Source organism: Centropristis striata, chromosome 22 (assembly GCF_030273125.1).
Source record: "Centropristis striata isolate RG_2023a ecotype Rhode Island chromosome 22, C.striata_1.0, whole genome shotgun sequence".
NCBI lineage: Eukaryota > Metazoa > Chordata > Actinopteri > Perciformes > Serranidae > Centropristis > Centropristis striata.
The window spans coordinates 23,399,557-23,417,673 of NC_081538.1; the positions used below are offsets into that span (position 1 = coordinate 23,399,557).

At 37.8% G+C, this 18,117-nt stretch overlaps 2 protein-coding genes across 2 annotated transcripts; both read left to right on the plus strand.

The window, feature by feature from the left end:
* Positions 1-1,067: 1,067 nt before the first annotated feature.
* Positions 1,068-2,578, plus strand: myf6 (myogenic factor 6). Its single transcript, XM_059326057.1, has 3 exons — positions 1,068-1,593; positions 2,091-2,184; positions 2,274-2,578. The coding sequence occupies exons 1-3, from the start codon at positions 1,078-1,080 to the stop codon at positions 2,381-2,383; spliced, it is 720 nt and encodes a 239-aa protein (XP_059182040.1). The 5' UTR covers positions 1,068-1,077; the 3' UTR covers positions 2,384-2,578.
* An 11,641-nt stretch (positions 2,579-14,219) lies between these two features.
* On the plus strand, positions 14,220-17,789 carry myf5 (myogenic factor 5). The gene is made up of 3 exons (XM_059325914.1): positions 14,220-14,906; positions 15,867-15,939; positions 16,158-17,789. The coding sequence occupies exons 1-3, from the start codon at positions 14,292-14,294 to the stop codon at positions 16,352-16,354; spliced, it is 885 nt and encodes a 294-aa protein (XP_059181897.1). The 5' UTR covers positions 14,220-14,291; the 3' UTR covers positions 16,355-17,789.
* The last annotated feature ends 328 nt before the right edge of the window (positions 17,790-18,117 follow it).

Consider the following 18,117-nt stretch of genomic DNA (forward strand, 5'->3'; position numbering starts at 1 on the left):
GAATAAATTATTGTTAATATTATTATTTAAAAAAATAAAAGAAAAATGACAAAAACAGAACATCTAATACAATACACTATCAGATGTTATTGTAAAAACGAATAAATTAATAAATTAATTTAAAAAAAGTTCACCACGTCTGTGTGATTTGGTCCCCCAAATGTTTTATTTTTAATTTTTATTTCATGTATATAATAACTGTATCATCCATTGTTTTGGGGTTATTATTATTAAAATAAATAAAAATAAAAATGACAAAAAAAGAAAAAAACATAGCAATCTAATACAAAACACTATCAGATGTTACTGAAAAAACTAATAAATAAAGAAATAAAAAGTTCACCACTTGTGTGTCCCCCAAATGTTGACTCCATCGCTGCAGCCTTGGATATTTATTTTTATTTCTATTTGTACATATGTCTTTTTACTTAAGACTTGTTGCATTTGTATTTCATACTGTTGTATATTTAGTGTTATTTACAGACTTACGTATTACTATTTCTATTACTTATACTATACTAATGTTATTATACTATATCATGTTATTATGCTATATTATACTAATGACGCCCCTGGATTAATAAAGTATTTCTGATTATGATAAAAACAAGTCTGATGCATAACCTGGCAAAAAGGTTGTTTTTGTTGTTGTTATGAACTCCTTATAGCGAGTTTCCTGTGAAAGCAGCACCTTTAACTCCAGACCCACACACCACAATAGGTTTTGCCCTGAAACCACAGTATTATATCTTTCACTTTCTCAGTGGCAGGGCTGGGAAATATGTCTCTGAGCTGCCATTTTGTCCGGATGCAGATATTTAAAGCACCTGTCATGAAACCTGAGGTGACATTTCAATAGCTCCTGAAGGCCTTAATGTATATTTATTTCCTGTACGGAGTCAGAAGGTTGTAAAGAGGCATTGAAAGGAGGAAAAAAAAAGATGCTTGATGCAGTGTGACAGCCAAAGTGTTGGGTAGAGTTTCACATTCTATATATAAGCCTGGTGACTTGTGTCCCTGCTGCTCTGTTTAAATGCCAGAGTCCCACTGTCAAAACAGAGAGAGGGGCGCAACAATATGATGGACCTTTTTGAGACCAACCCTTATCTTTTTAATGATTTGCGCTATTTGGAAGAAGGGGATCATGGACCACTACAGCACCTGGACATGTCCGGGGTGTCTCCTCTGTATAACGGCAATGACAGCCCGCTGTCCCCGGGCCAGGATAATGTTCCGTCCGAGACCGGAGGGGAGAGCAGCGGGGAGGAGCACGTCCTCGCGCCCCCGGGTCTCCGGGCGCACTGCGACGGCCAGTGCCTCATGTGGGCCTGCAAGATCTGCAAGAGGAAATCGGCGCCCACGGACAGGCGCAAGGCCGCCACGCTCCGGGAGAGGAGGAGGCTCAAGAAGATCAACGAGGCCTTCGACGTGCTGAAGAGGAAGACCGTGGCCAACCCCAACCAGAGGCTACCCAAGGTGGAGATTTTACGCAGCGCCATCAGCTACATCGAGAGGTTACAGGAGCTGCTGCAGACGCTGGACGAGCAGGAGAAAACGCAAAACGGATCGTCCCAAAACTTCAAAGGACACACTGTAAGAGCATTAAAAAAAATCCTCATAATATTCTATAATATTCCTGAGCAGGCTGTCAGTGTGCCGGATGACTTTGGAATGACTTTATGGCGTGTTTTTTTTTATTAACTTCCCATCCTTATAATATTCCTGCATGACATTATGATGTGTTTACTGCAGGTTTATATGTCTTGTATGTCACTGATATTTTTATTCCAGTTGCGTCAAACAGCAACAAGGATGTCCCCTGATTAATGTTAAGCCCTCTAACATCTTTCATATCATATTTTCTTATAATAATAATATAATTATTATTTTATATATAATATTTTCTTGTAATCATATGTAATATGATTGTTTTTCTGTTTTATTTGAGTTTTCATGTGTTTAAAAGTGTTTCTAGAGTTTTTTTCAGTGTGGTAATTGCAAAATTGATCAAATATACTCATGTTTATGCATGAATTTTAATATTAGGTGATGAAAAATGTGTGATTAACATGTGGTGTGTGTTGTTGCAGGTGGCCAGTCATGAGTATCACTGGAAAAAGTCCTCAGAGACGTGGCCGACCTCTGCCGACCATTCCACCGCTGCAATGACAAACCAGAGAGAAGGTACATCTGTCAAACTTCACTTACAATCAACAATAAATAAGTAAAATATGTCAGTGTAAGTAAGTCAGTGTCCTCTGTTTTTTTTTTAGGTACCAGTGAGTCGTCCGCGTCCTCCAGCCTCCTGCGTCTGTCCTCCATCGTGGACAGCATCACCAACGACGACAAAATCAGCTTCAGCGAGGACGTCTCAGAAAACTAAAACATAAGCGACTAGACATCAAATTTCCATTATTTATCTCTAAATTATTTCCACTATATTCAGCCATTCTGGCTCCTGTTTGCTACGAAGTTTGCTTCCTAACTGTGCGACAGGAGCAACAAATTTGTATATATTTTATAATAATGTGATGTTTAGATTTATTTATTTTATATTCAGACGCAGATTTTGAGAAAAGCTGATATTGTATTTAAGTATTTGTACATAACTGACCAAGACAGGATATTAAACTTTTGCAATACTCTAAAACACCGTATCCCACATTTTTTAAAGAGCAGACTTGAAAGGAAAGTGCATCTATTCCTTTAGATTTTTATTATATTTGACAAACTTAGGCATATAAGAATATAATAATGTCCTCACCGCCCAAAACAAACACTAAATGGTGGATTTTTCCTAATAAGACCCATGTTAAAGTTTGTTTTCTATGTGGCGACCTCTAGTGGCCATAGTAATGATGACAGGTGCGAAGGAGGAAGTAAAATGACTACAAAGAGCGACAAACACTGGATTTGACCCAGGAGACGGCTGTTTGTGTCCAATGTGAAACCAAAACTCAGTGTCCAAATGAACTCTTGTGGCATTCACAACCTCATATGTGGAATTTTTTTCTGAAAACTCCAAACTGTGACGTGTTTGCTGACATTTTCAAAAATAGTCATGGAAGTTCATTTTTCAAGGAATATATTTTGTAGTTTTAGTCATTTTTTAGTCAGTCTTTTCTTTGTAATAGAGAAATTGTTAAAGATATTTCTGGCACAGGCTATGTTTAAAGTTATAAATACAGGCAAATAGGTCCTCTGCCCTATTTATAACTGTTGGACACAGACTCGACCTTTACTCCAAGTTACTAGGAGCTCTAATTGTTTGGGTTTATCAGACAATAACAGTCAATCTGCTGCATTCATCTCTTTCTATCTTAATTCATGCATATTCAATGACTAATCCAAGTTACACCAATGTTTAGGAGCCATATTTGGGAATATTTTGACAAACTTTCTATAATGTTAAAACACATACACCACAGCTGAGGGAAGGTCTGACAGAACACTGTGACAACTTTCAACTTAAAGTATCTGGAGTCTCCGTTTTTATTTGTTTGTGAAGTCCAGCATCAGCAGAAATATTATGTTTCATACAAAGTTTCTATTCTCAACGGCCTCATTTATTCCCTCTGTTATTATGCCTTTATATTTCCTGCATTATGTCACTCACTCGCTACCTAAATTAGCCTCGGGGGCTTATAGATACCAACATTCATGCAAATATAAGAACCTTAACAAATTGAGAAGAGCATATATGTGACCTCTTACTATGTCATAAGTACAAACTCACAAGCTCCATTTGAAGGCAGCGTTATTTTTTACTTGCGTAATGTAACACAGTATGTTAACCCAATCCATTAACTTTTTCTCAACCTAAGCAAGTACTTTTGGTGCTTAAACCTAAACAAACTGTGACTGTTTCACAGCTTTGAATTCATTAATTATGTGAGTTAGATATGCTGCAAAATTGTCAGAAAGCGAAGAATAGATAGGTAGATTAGGTAGAAATTGTATTTTAAATTGGATGATTATAACTTTTTTTTCTTTGTAGTTAGGCCAGAGACAGTTAATGAAAATCAAGCAAACGATTGGTGTTCTTTTATATATTTATTGCAATGATTTAATGAAGGAAGCATTATTTTTTACTTAAAGTACTACTTTGTTTACAGAACACAGTATGTTAACCCAATCCATTAACTTTTTCTTAACCTAACCAAGTACTTTTGGTGCCTAAACCTAAACAAACTGTGACCGTTTCACAACTTTAACCAAGTTTTAAAATGTAACTGTTATGAAAGGTCGATTGTTGAAGAGATGCTCCTTGGGCTCATATTAGATGGCAGGAACAAATGACCTATGTGAAGGACTTGTTTCAGTCAACATGGAAATATGACATGTTTAAAGTTTCTTCTCAGGTACAAATGGTGGTAAAACCTTCTCTGGATATGAAAAGGTCACTCTGCCCCTCTCTGTATCTCTGTGTTTTATACCAGAAGAGTAAAAAAAACCTATTACCAGCTCAAGGTCTACCACTTCTTGCAGCATTCACGGCTATTAGAAGTCCATAAAATCTCTTTAAACTGCCCTTGAATAATTTGCCGGGCTGCGTGTCTTTGTTCCAAGCGGCCTCCAGCAGGACTGATCCCACCACAGTAACTCGAGTCCCCTCCAAACACAGCGTGCCTCTGCTCTCCTATCATATGTTGGGGACATGGAAACTTTGGCAGCAGGCTTGCGAGTGCAAAGCCCACCGGGATAATGAAGCAATCGGAGCCATTAGGTCTTAATTCATCATCACTTGCTTCGTCATCACATGGCGGAGCGTTTACATGCGAGCTATTAAAATGCATGACATGATGCGAACGGCATGGAAATCCATTGAGTCTTGTTTGTCGTGTATTGACATGAGAGAGGGACGTTTGTTGATGATGTCGGGGTACGCCAGGCACAAAGCCCTGGCTGACCTTTGGGACTCGGTCTCATCTCTCAGGCCTGCACACACACACACACACACACACACACACACACACACAAATACATGTCTCTATATAGTTGTGAGGACCACCACTTCCCCTAACCCAACACACACATGTCATGGTTTACCATCTCTGTTAGGACCTTCCCTGAAATTCATACATACAGATGATTATTTAAGGCCTTTAGAGGCTATACTAGCATTTTCTTTGTGAGGACCGGGAAAAATGTCCTCACAACTACAAATGTCCTCACAATGTTGGTGTTCTGGCAAGGCTTGGCCCTCACAACTATATTAAGACAAGCACCACACACACACACACACACACACACACACACACACACACGTACATGTCTTTATGTAGTTGTGAGGACCACCACTTCCCCTAGCCCAACAAACAAATTTCAGGGTTTACCATCTCTGTAAGGACCTTCCCTGAAATTCATACAGATGATTAATTAAGGCCTTTAGAGGCTATCCTAGCATTTTCTTTGTGAGGACCGCGAAAAATGTCCTCACAACTACAAATGTCCTCACAATATTGGTGTTCTGCCAAGGGTTGGCCCTCACAACTATATAAAGACAAGCACACACACACACACACACACACACACACACACACACACACACACACACATACACACACGTTTCCATGCACACACACACACACACACACACACACACACACGTGTCCATGCAAAGTGTCACACATGTTATCAGAAGACTTCAGAGGAAAAGAAAGAGTTAAAACTGTATTTAAAATTGAAGGTCACCACCTTTTCAGTGTTTCTGGCGTGTTGAGTGACTGGTTAAGGAAGGTCTTTAGTGCCCACAGCTGTGAAACTTTTAAATGACACATGATACGTGCATGTTTCCTCACATTTAGAAGATGTGTTTTAACGTCATTGTAAGAAAAATTGCATGTGTATGAACTCTTTGCTTTGTTATTTCTGACATTCCAGTCTCATATCAAGGCTATAACCAAGACACTATTTTTTTCATGTTAGTAATGCTGCCAAAATCAGACCTCCAAGTCCTCTAAACCGTACGACCTCATAGGCTGTTTGAATGGGTTCGTATCCCATGTAAAAACTAAAGTAAAAGATGTTATTTAAACATCACTGAACTTCCATGCCTCACGTTTTTACGTAAATATGCAACTTCCAGCATTTACGTACATTCATTTACAGTTTAAACTGTCTTTTATAACATCTTACAAGGAAGTTTTTTCTCCTAAACCTAGATCAGTGGCTTTGTAAATTCAACAAAACTTTTCTATGCAACCACAAATCATACGTGTATGTACAGTCATGGAAAAAGTTATTAGAACACCCTTGTTTTCTTCAATTTCTTGCTCATTTTAATGCCTGGTACAACTAAAAGGTACATTTGTATGGTGATGATGATTTTGGTTATCATCAAGAAAACCATGGAAAATGTCTAGATATCAGCTCTTAAATTAACCCTTTATGAGTTATTTTTGTTGCTATCATTATATTTGTCCAAATAAATGTACCGTTAGTTGTATCAGGCATTAAAATGAACAAGAAATTGAAGAAAACAATAGTCTAATCATTTTTTGCATGACTGTATAATGACGTGTGTGCTACTTTTAGAACACTCCGCTCTTGTTAGTTTTAGTAACTCACGGCCACAACAGCGTGATGCATAACCACAAATGCAAATATTAGAGTTAAGTATGTTATTATGTCATTCCCGAGAAATAGGGGTTATTGGATGTAACTCCACTTCTATGCTTATGCGTTAAGCCCTTTAATTAATTTTCCACTAATAGAACTACATACAACTGCATAATTATATTTGTCCATGATGAGAGGATTAAATATTTTATTTGAATGACAGCCCTGGTAAATATGGGCTGAATAAGCTGCTGAACAAACAACACATGTGGTCGTACAAAACTCTCTGATGCTGAAACTGTAATTTGTGCATTTTTATCCTCCAGAATTGATTTTTGTAATGTTCTTTTCTCCGGTCTTCCTAATGTGTTACTGGAAGTATTCGGCTTGTTGAGAATCCTGCAGCTATCTCAAGAAAAACTAAAAGATGTAACCATATAAAACCCACTCTGGCCTCTCTTCAGTGCAGTACAAGCCAGAGCTGATTTTGAGACTTTCTTTTTGCTTAAAAGGTCTTGCATGGTCTTGCACCAGCTTACATGTAATCATCTGAGCCAATTACATCCGGTACGCCCTCTCTGCTCTCTTGATGCTGGTCATTTCTTCAGAAAAATCAGCTGGCTTTCTTTCCTTTGGAATGACCTTCTATTACATGTAAAAGAAGAAATGCTCAGCTGAAATCGAAACAGAAAACCTTCCTGTACACATTTTATTTCAGCCGTAACATGAAGTTATTAACATTGATACTTATGGTGTGGTTGTTTTAATTTTAATGTTCATGATGCTTGCTGTTAGTTCTGTCATGTATTCATTATATCCAACCCCAGAACTAGTTTAGCAGATGTTTTTAATGTGTTTCTTATGTTTTATTATATTTTATTTGCATGCTGGATGCTTTGTCTTATGCATTATTTTTATTTGTAAAGTGTATTGGGATCATGCTGCATTTTTCTGCACTTTTTTTGTTGATTGAATTGTCAATTTTTAAGGTTTTATTTCACATTTAATACTATTTTTTTGTTTCCCTTTTGGGAATTAATACAGTTATCTAATCTAATCTTCGATGTCCTTCTACTCTGCTACATTTAAGAGAAAAATGTTGAGAATATTTGTAAAATAGTCAAATTTTACTTGAAAAATGATATAAAAAATGAAGAAAAAGATGAAAGCAAGACAAAAATACAAATAACTAAGAAAAAAAGCTATATATACAAAAAACATACAAATAAATAATAATAAATAATATAGCTACACCTTTCACAGTAAATTTTCTAAAAATTTAAAAAAAAAATATGACTTATTTGTCATGAAGTATTTTTCTTATTTGTTTTTTATACTTTTATTTAAGTATAAGATATGAATATTTGTTCCACCACTGGGTAGAATTAAGAGCTAATAGCCATGCAATAATCCTTTTCAACAGAACTATTCATATCTTTTACCAAATCTCCTGTTTTTCTGCAGAAACCAGACAGAAACGTGATCCCCCTAAACAGTAATGTGATTTTAATGGGCTCCTGCCCACTCACTCCATCTGATACTGCACTGCAGCTCCGAGGGTTTCTGCTAATTTAAAGCCTGTTTGTTAATGGATGCATTTAAACTGTAGTCCTAATATCAACAATCACACTCTGTGCAAGAGAAAGAAGTTCAGTGGTTCAGTGAGGGCACTTATTTCTGTCTGAAATTTAAATATTCTGCAGACAGGTTAAATATAACCCTGTGTTTTGTGTTGCTAGAAGTTGCTGTAAAAACTCTACACCCAGCTGTGTTTTGAACCTCATTCTCATGTTTGCTCCACCAGCTCCCTCTCAGAGCCCCGATTCTCTCTTGTCTAACTTTACAGGGATTTTTTAGTGGTACCGATGACACCATATAATTCTCATTTGGCTGTGAAGGCAGTGTTTTAAAAGTCAAAAGCTGATGAAAGGCGAGCAGTTACAGGAGGGGGGGGATACATAAGCCTGCAGGCTGAATGCTCTGATTTATCCAGACTTTCCTTGAATATCCTGCTGTAGGAAAAGGATTCAGTGCAGCAGGGCTGGCGGTGCACCTCTCACTGCCAAACAAATGCTGTTGCCACTCAAAATGCTTTTTTTTGTTTCAGTGATTCTTGCGGGGAAAGGAAAAATTGACTTTATGTGGAGGGGGAAATACCATTTAAAGGGACAGTTCACACCCAAACCATAACTGTAGTGCAGTATGTTGATCTAGATGGTTTTTGGAGGTAAAATTGGCTGTCTTCTTTCTAATATAATGAGACTATATGCTACTCAGCTTGTGATGTTTAAAGTGCCAAAAATTTGAAAAACAACGTCTCTTTCCAGTAATCACAGACCTTGTTGTAAGCAGTTTCATGTAGGAGTTATACTAAAAACACAAGCTATTCTTTTAAAAATCTTGTAGTTATTTCTACGAAAAGTAATGTGCTGGAATTCAATTTTGTCCTCTGACAGAGTTCATGTATCTGAGTGGGAGGGGAGGTGGACAGCCCAAATAAACCCACAACTTTCAACCAGGAGGCCAGTCTTCATGCTCTGTTGTTTTGTCCTGATTTATAGTTTTTTTTAAGCCTAATGCTGTTCTTTTTTCCAAACCTTAGTCAAGTGTTTTTGTTGCCTAAACCCTTATCCTATCCTAACATTCACAATGTGTTTCAAAATAGTATTTGTGATGTTTAAAACAGTGATATTGACATGTTTAAAACAGTGATTGTTATGTATCATATTTCAGAGGATATCATACAAATTGGCTGCAAAAGACATCATACAAATTTGTTCATTAGAATACAGTGAAAAGGGCAATAGTCACATCAAAACATTCTTGATTGATGAAAAAGCACTACAGGTACTGTGACCAGGTGTCACACTTTATGTGGAACGGCACAGTGTTTTTATCCCTTGTCCCATGTATTGGGACAGTGTCCCACATTTTTAGCTTTTTCAGCTGGTGCAAGGTGATTCTCAGAGGGTTTTTCTATATGTTGATCAGTGAATGCATTCCTACTGAAACTTAACCATGATAGCCAGACAGATAAGGTAACAGCAGGTGAAATAACTGCATGTATGCATTTGTTTATGTTCACAATGGGCAGCACTCACAGTCTTACAGGTCAGCAGATTAGATAAGATTTCCTTTATTCGTCCCACAATGGGGAAATTTCCAGTGTTACAGCAGAGAGAAGTTTCAATAAAAATAACAAAAAATAGCAATCAAGCAGTATAAACTAGAATATAAGAAAGGTATCAACAGTTACCAAGTATTAACAATTTACTATTTAGACATGTAGAAAAACAACTGAAAAACTGTGATAGTAAAAGCACTGGTCATTTTCCTGACTCATAGATAACAAAGAAAAAAAAGTCATGTTGTCATACGAAAGCAGTGTCCATAGGAGATTTTTTTTAATTAAAAAAAAAAAAAAAAAAAAAAAAGTTAGATCCCTCATTGTCCCACACAAACATTTCCCACCTCTGGTTTGTTGGGATCTGGTTACTTGAAATACATAACAGACAAAACATTTATGTTTGGTTTTGTGGTGAACTGTCCCTTTAAAAAAAAGTATGTAGTAAGTAAGTAATGTATTTCAAAATTAAACATCATTATATTACACAACTGTTCCTTTGAAGAACTGCTCAACTAATATGGACCAAAAATATATGTATATATGTATATATGATTTGATAAAAAGAATATATCCACATATTACACAATAAGTCAACTGTGAAGATGACGAGTCATGTAAAAATGTGTTAGTTAGCATGCAAGTACAGAAGTTAAAACATATAGCTAAAATAATGACTAAATGGAAGCTAAACAGTTCAAATGAGTAGCTTACAATAATGGATATGCAGCTTGCTAAAAAAAAAAAAAAAAATTATTGATGGCCATTATATGGTTATGGTTATTGGATAATGAAATAGCATAATAGGCTAAACCTATTTTTTATTTAGTGAACTGTCACTTTAACAAAACCCAGTTAACTCTTTCTTTCTTTAAATTAAACACTTTTTGTATGTATACATACAGATGTGTATGTGGGGATGGGAGGGGTGGGTTTTGTCATTTTTATTGGTTGTTTTATTTCTTATTTTTTGTGAAGCACTTTGTGTTGCATTTATATGTATAAATAAAGTTTGATTTGATGATTTGATTTTTCCATCACATAACTGTTTTCTTTTGAAGGACTTCTAAATAAATATGATTTTTATGAAAATCTTAAATTTCTTATTTCACCAGCAGCATTTAATCACTTAAACTACACGAAATATTATTAAACATGTGCTTTAATTTTGAGAAAAAGCAGCTTGTAGGTGATAAATCGCCTCTCTGTCAGGGGGCTTGTGTTGCACCAAAACAAGCAGCACATTAAGTCAAAGCATGGGGCCGTTTAGAAGAAATAAGGTTTTCAGACGTGAGGGAGATGGACATAAAAGATCACCTCCTGCCCTTCACTTAACTCTGTCTCTGACCCTTGAGAACAACAGAAAAGCAAACTCTACAGAGTTCCCAGGAGACCAGATCACAGCGCCGGCCTGCGCGCAACGACTGCGCCAATATTCCCCCAAATAACAACATGTGCTGCAGCCTCAATCAGCTATCGAGTTGATAGCAGGTTTTCTCATTGTCGCCGTTGTTTCTCAGCCTGGACAGCCTTTGATCTACCCAGCAGCTACAGCCGCATGCCAGCCGATGTCTTCTTCAGCTGTGCCTAATCCAAACTCCGACCGCAATTCAGAGGCAGCAGGTAGTTGGTGTTTTCTTAGGTGCGCGCAGTTCCCAGAGAAGGGGGCTGCGCCAAACGTTTTGACACATTGTGAGAAATATCCGCATTGTATCCTTGTAAGCTGTCAACAGCATAATTACCTAAAGCAGTCTGCTCGTCAGGACGAAAAAACCTCCTTCAGTCTGACAGTCTCTCGTCTTCTGAGAGAGAACTATACTGCACATAGAGAGACAAAATAGGCTATCACCATCTTTATTTTCTAGAAGCACATGTAAGCAGCCAAAAACAACAACAGCATGAGGCATTCATGAGAAAGAAAGTGCTTTTAGAAAAACAGAAACACAAACAAAACGTTTAAAACATGTTGAGATGGTAGATATCACTTTATTTTCACTTTATATCACCATCTTTATTTTCTAGAAACACATACAAACAGCCTAAAATAACAACAGGATGAGGCACTAATGAGAAAGAAAGTGCTTTAAAATAATAATAATAATAATAATAATAGTAATAATAATAATATTAAAAATGTTTAAAACATGTTGAGATGGTAGATCAGGGATGGGCAACTGGAGGCCCGGGGGCCGCATACCGCCCACACCCTCACTTGAAGTGGCCCTCAGTACAACTACATGCATGAAATCTTAAAAGTGCAGTGTAAAAATGCACAAAATTACTTCTTGCAATTAATGTTGGTCTGCTGTTCTTGCACTGAAAAAAAAGAAATCACAGTAAGTGGTTATTTTTTATTTGCTTCAAACCTTTTGTATTCCTATTTATACTGTTATACATGCATTTGAGCATGAAATATGTTAAGTTACTGCACTGTAAACATATTTAAAATTGCAGTTTTATATCTGGTTAAGTGCACGGTCCTATATGTGGCCCTGTGGTAGTGTCGATGAAAAGTTGTGGCCCCCTCCAGCATTTAAGTTGCCCATCCCTGTGGTAGATATACAATCACTTTATAGCATCTTTATTTTCTAGAAACACATGTAAAAAGCCTAAAACAACAACAGGATGAGGCACTAATGAGAAAGAAAGTGCTTTTAAATAATTTTAAAAATGTTTAAAACAACTTGAGAAGGTAACTAAGTACATTTACTCAAGTACTGTACTTAAGTACAATTTCGAGGTACTTGTACTTTACTTGAGTATTTCCATTTTATGTTACTTCATACTTCTACTTCACTACATTCATTTATTACTCCACTACATTTAGCTGACAGCTTTAGTTACTTTTCAGGTTGAGATTTAACATAAAAACATTTGAAGTGATTAGACTTTTTAAAATTGTTGTTTTGTGCTAAAAGTAAGGGCTTAATGGTAGAAATACTTAGCTTGAAATATCTTGGATAAATGGTTCAAAGTTTTAGCTTAAAGTATTGATAAATGGTTGAAATAGCTTCCCAAAAGAAATGAGTAAACAGTTAAAATAGAAAGCTAAAGTAAAGTAATGGCTAAATGGTTGAAATAATGAGCTAAAGCTCATTAATAAACAGTTGGGATAGTGAGCTAAAAGTATTGAATAAACAGTTAAAATTGTTAGCTTAAATGAATAAATAAACAGTTGAAGAAGTAGACTTAAAGTTAGTAATAAATGGTTGACGTAGTTAGCTAAAAGTAATTATATGGAGTGAGAAGTAGTTTGCTGAAATAGTTAGCTTAAAGTAACGGATAAATGGTTGAAATACTTAGCTAAAACTAATGAACAAACTGTTAAAATAGATAGATAAAAGTAACATAATGGCTTAATGGTTGAAATAGTTAGCTTAAAATAATAAAACTAAATTATTGAAAGTTTTAGCTTAAAGTATGGCTAAATGGTTGAAATAGCTAGTTAAAGCTAATTAATAAACAGTTGGGATGGTTAGCACAAAGTCTTGGATAAACAGTTAGCTTAAAGTTTGACATGTGGGCTACTAGAGCAAGCAAGCACAGGAGTTTAGCTACAAGTAATAAATAAATGTTAGAAATAAAAGTAATGACTAAGTAGTTCTGATAATTAGCTAAAAGTGTCTGTTAAAATATTCAGGTTCACTCCAAGTAGTAGTACAACTGCTGACCAAAGCAACCTAAATAAATTGTATAAAAATGACAATATCCAAGTTTATTTATAAAAAAGTGGAACATTTATTGGTTGAGTTCATCTGACAGGGCTGCAGCAATACCTCAGACCAAAACATTGGGAAACCACTGCTATAAACAACTTTACCTTCCTCTAACTCACTGCTCAAACCCCCTCACTCCCTCAGTCCTCCACTTGAATACAAAGTCCTGCATCATAATGACCATCTGTTGTGCCGAATTGAAGCACTTGACTTGTGTCAATAACTTTTAATGGTAAGAATTTGGTCCTCGAGGGCCAAACTTGTGCAGCGGTGTCAATTCTGTAATTACTGTTTTTAATGAGCTTTGGCAAACAGGCATCACCTCATTCGCAGCACCTCCAGTGATGAGCTCGGGGTGTTTAGAGGGGACTTACCACTCTAATGTGAATTCACTGGGCTTGAAATGTTACACCTTCCTTTGCAGCTGGGCTGCATCTGCAACGCTGTTGTCTTCCACCGTAAAAATTGGCCTGCATACTCCCTCCTACAAGTGCTCCTTTTCTGCACAGTTTGACTAAACACAACGCACTCTATAATATTTATGTCTTCATAGAAAAATGTCACTCTCACTGTCGGGCCTGACGTGATGCCTGGAGGCGGATAAATCAAGCTAAATGAAGCACTTATAGGTATTTAAAAACAGGTCATGTGGTGGGTAAAGCTGCAAATGTTCACCCACACTTCTGAAACATTCCCAAGCATTGTATTCATCATGGCTTTGCAGGAGAAGGGCAGTTGGAAGGAGAGGGTGGTGATGAGTAGGAAAACACCAGTAAGTGCAGATGTGGGAAACTCTGCAGGGTACTGGGGGGTGAGAGGCAGCGGGCTGGGATGGGGCAGGGAGGGAGCAGAGCTAACCCCAGCCTGCCTTCTGGCCCAGCCAATGGGCCATGGTAATTAGATCTGGCCAATGTGGGCCCTGGGCTCCGGCCTGGGGGCATATAAGGGGGGCCCGGGGCAACAGACCCCTCATATCACTCAGAGGTCTCCTCTCTCTCACCCCACTCCTTCCTCTGCACCCATCTCTCCATCCATTCCTTTCTTCAGCCAACATGGACGTCTTCTCGCCATCCCAGGTCTACTACGACAGAGCCTGTGCTTCGTCCCCGGACAGCCTGGAGTTCGGCCCCGGCATGGAGCTCGATGGCTCCGAGGAGGACGAGCACGTGAGGGTCCCCGGAGCCCCTCACCAGCCGGGACACTGCCTCCAATGGGCTTGCAAGGCCTGTAAGCGCAAATCCAACTTTGTGGACCGCAGGCGGGCTGCCACCATGCGGGAGCGCCGGCGGCTGAAGAAGGTCAACCACGCTTTCGAGGCTCTGAGGCGCTGCACCTCGGCCAACCCCAGCCAGCGCCTGCCCAAGGTGGAGATCCTGCGCAACGCCATCCAGTACATCGAGAGCCTGCAGGATCTGCTGCGAGAGCAGGTGGAAAACTACTACGGCCTACCTGGAGAGAGCAGCTCGGAGCCCGGGAGCCCGCTGTCCAGCTGCTCCGACGGCATGGTAAGATCCACATGTTCAGCCTCTTTCATGCAAACATCTGGTGGTGCAGAGCTTGCTGCAGCTCTAAAACCAAACTGTCAGGCGTTGAAAATAACTGCATGCAAGGCAGAACTTTGTAGAAACTTCCCCTGAAAAGGCCTTTAATGCTGACCCAAGTATCTCCAGAGTTTTACATTGAAGCCCCGTTGTGATCTCTCATTACCATGTAGAGGGTTTCATTTCAAAATAAAGCCTGGATTTCCAATTTAGAAACCTATTAATCAAATAAGCTTGTTTCGCCCCAAGACCTCAATTACCATGCTTCTCCATGCATGTCATACTCTTATAGTTCTTTAATGCAAAAATCTATTAGTGTTACAAGTATGTCTGTCCTCTGTGTGTGATGCTTGTTATTAAAAGGTCAGGTTGAATTAGTTTTTCCTCAACAACAGTCTGAAGGTGACTGCATATCAGCTAATACAAAAGAACTTATCATTCTGGATGGAGTAATGGCTTTCCCACCACCGGACACTTTATAGCCCTAATAAACCGAGCTAAATCCACCTTACTGAAGTCTGGCAGGAAAAAACTTGGGCGCTTTTCTGCATTCCATCCTGACTGCATGTTCTGCACCGCTGCCAGGATTTTCTGCAGATTTACTAGGAGAAAGTGTCATCTTGCACAAACTGGTGTTGCTTCCACTGATACAATCGATTCGGCACGCTCAGAGCCCGGGCAGGGGAAGGGAGTGCATACACTGCCACTTTGGCTTTAAGGTGGATGTGAAATAAAGAAGCCCATAACTTTGGAATTCGGGATTTATTAGCCTGTCCGGAATATCGTGAAGGGCATTTGGTTGTTTTTTGCACTTTATGCAGCTCCTTCTTCTTCCTATATATATATATTTATGCAAACATAACACTGTTTTTTGTTGTTGTTGCAAGAACCCAAGGGTAAATTTGATTCCTCATTTCCTTGCAGGCTGACAGTAACAGTCCAGTGTGGCAACATCTGAATGCAAACTACAGCAACAGTTATTCATATGCAAAGAATGGTAAGACCTTTTGACAGCAACTGCAGCCTGATATGAATATGACATCCATTAGTGCCAGAATAGTGCTTTTAAAAACCTGATAAATTAATAATAGACTGTTTTAAATGCATGTTGTGTTTAGCCTCTGTGAGCACTAGAATTAACATCAAAATAATTATAAAACATCCTTTTTTTGGTGATTTTTACTCAACATATGTCCTCTATCTTGCTCTTCTCAGACAGTTTAGGCGATAAGGCAGCCGGAGCCTCCAGTCTGGAGTGTCTCTCCAGCATCGTGGACCGGCTGTCCTCGGTGGAGTCCGGCTGCGGACCGGCGGCTCTGAGAGACATGGCTACCTTCTCCCCGGCCAGCTCCGACTCGCAGCCCTGCACGCCGGAGAGCCCCGGATCCAGACCCGTCTACCACGTCCTGTGAAGAAAACTCTGACGTGGATATATTGCCACGGGCGGGCGGCCGCGCTGCTTTTTCACCACAACAACAGCTGCGTTTGCAACAAGAGATAAGAACTTAAGAGTTTTGAGACTCAGCTGAATCTGAGGACCTGTGGCGAGCAGCTTTTATATTGTACATGAGATTGTAAATATGTAATGTAAATGCCCATTTATTCTATACATGCTATTATACCCAATGAGACATATTTAATTATGACAGTTAATGTTGCATTATTCCAACATGAAGTGGTATTTAAGCGGTTTTGATTCTAAACGGGAGGCCGGGGTTGGTCGGCACACTTTTTTTACTCTCTGGTGTAATTTATGTAAGAATATCTTAACCTGCAGCAAATACAAGGTTGAGATTTCAGCTGTAAGTAAATATGTTTTCATGTGAAAAACTATTTTCTAAAGTTAGGTGATTGATGATTTAAGACATGTTGTGCCAACTAGCCGAACTGATATGGAATTTTTGCTACCACTACAAATTTAAGAGGGCAAAAATTCAATAATTTTTTAGCTTGAATTAAAATAGACCTTATTTATGTGACTTTTGTGCATTTTTTTGCACCATTCTGACTACGCAAAGGTACTCAGAAGGCTACTTCCTTCAACAAATAACTTTGTTAATGAATATTTAACATTATTATCCATTATCCACACTGTGTATTATATTATACAGCCAGTTCTAGACATTAACTAGATACATTTTGAACATTTAAGTCAAACAAAAACCAAAAAACTTGACATTTAATAGAATATCTGCTATTTTTTTTAAACCAAACAATATTTTTTTAAGTAATTCATCAGTAGGAAAGTATCATTATTTATGCCATTTATCATTCACAAATATTTTTAAAATTATCCTATTTTGAAAATCTTTCAAAAATAACCCTTAATCTCTTAAACAAATCCACCCCAAAACATGCATTAACTGATTGACTACATTTACAGCACATGTGCAAACCAACCCCGCTCATATTTTACCCAAAATTTTTTATTTTTTCACTCATCACAGACTTTCCTATCTTATATCAAAATGTAGAAGATTTCTGTCTGTTAACTAGAAGTAACACATTTCCAATACCTCTTATCTAACAGGGTTTTATAATATGTTTAGTTCACAACTTTTGATACTATAAACTGAATTTTGATGTTATATTTTTGTAAAATATCTCTGTGCCAACCAACCCCGGTCTCTCCTACTTTCTATGTTGTCATGAACATTAAATATTTCACAGTTTTGTATAAAAGTTTGAGCTTCTTCTTCTGTTTTTATTGCGACCATGTGTTCAGATATTAATCACCACATTAACGTAGGAGGTGTAAAAGTTTTGAAGAAATTAGTTGACTTAGGGTTGTTCTTTCTAATAAACGTGAAGACACCAACAACATGAATGTCAGCAAAAAAAAACAAACACCCAAACTGCTGATTACCTCACACTGTTTTAGCATTTTTGCAAGATTTACTTGCAGAAACGAGACAGATTATCACACAGAGTGACACATTATCTAACAGTGAGAGCATTCGGCGTCGTGATTAGTCATATTTTACTGCAACTGCTTAAAGATGCATCATCTGCTTTTAACAAAACAGCTAAATTAATCACTTAAGACAGCAGATTCTTGCGCATTTGCATAACAGTTAATGCAAAAAGTGGTGTTTTTTTAATCAAAATAAAAAAGGGAGGTATTTATAATGTGGCAGAACTGTTTACCTAACAAGGTTACATTAGAGTCATTAAA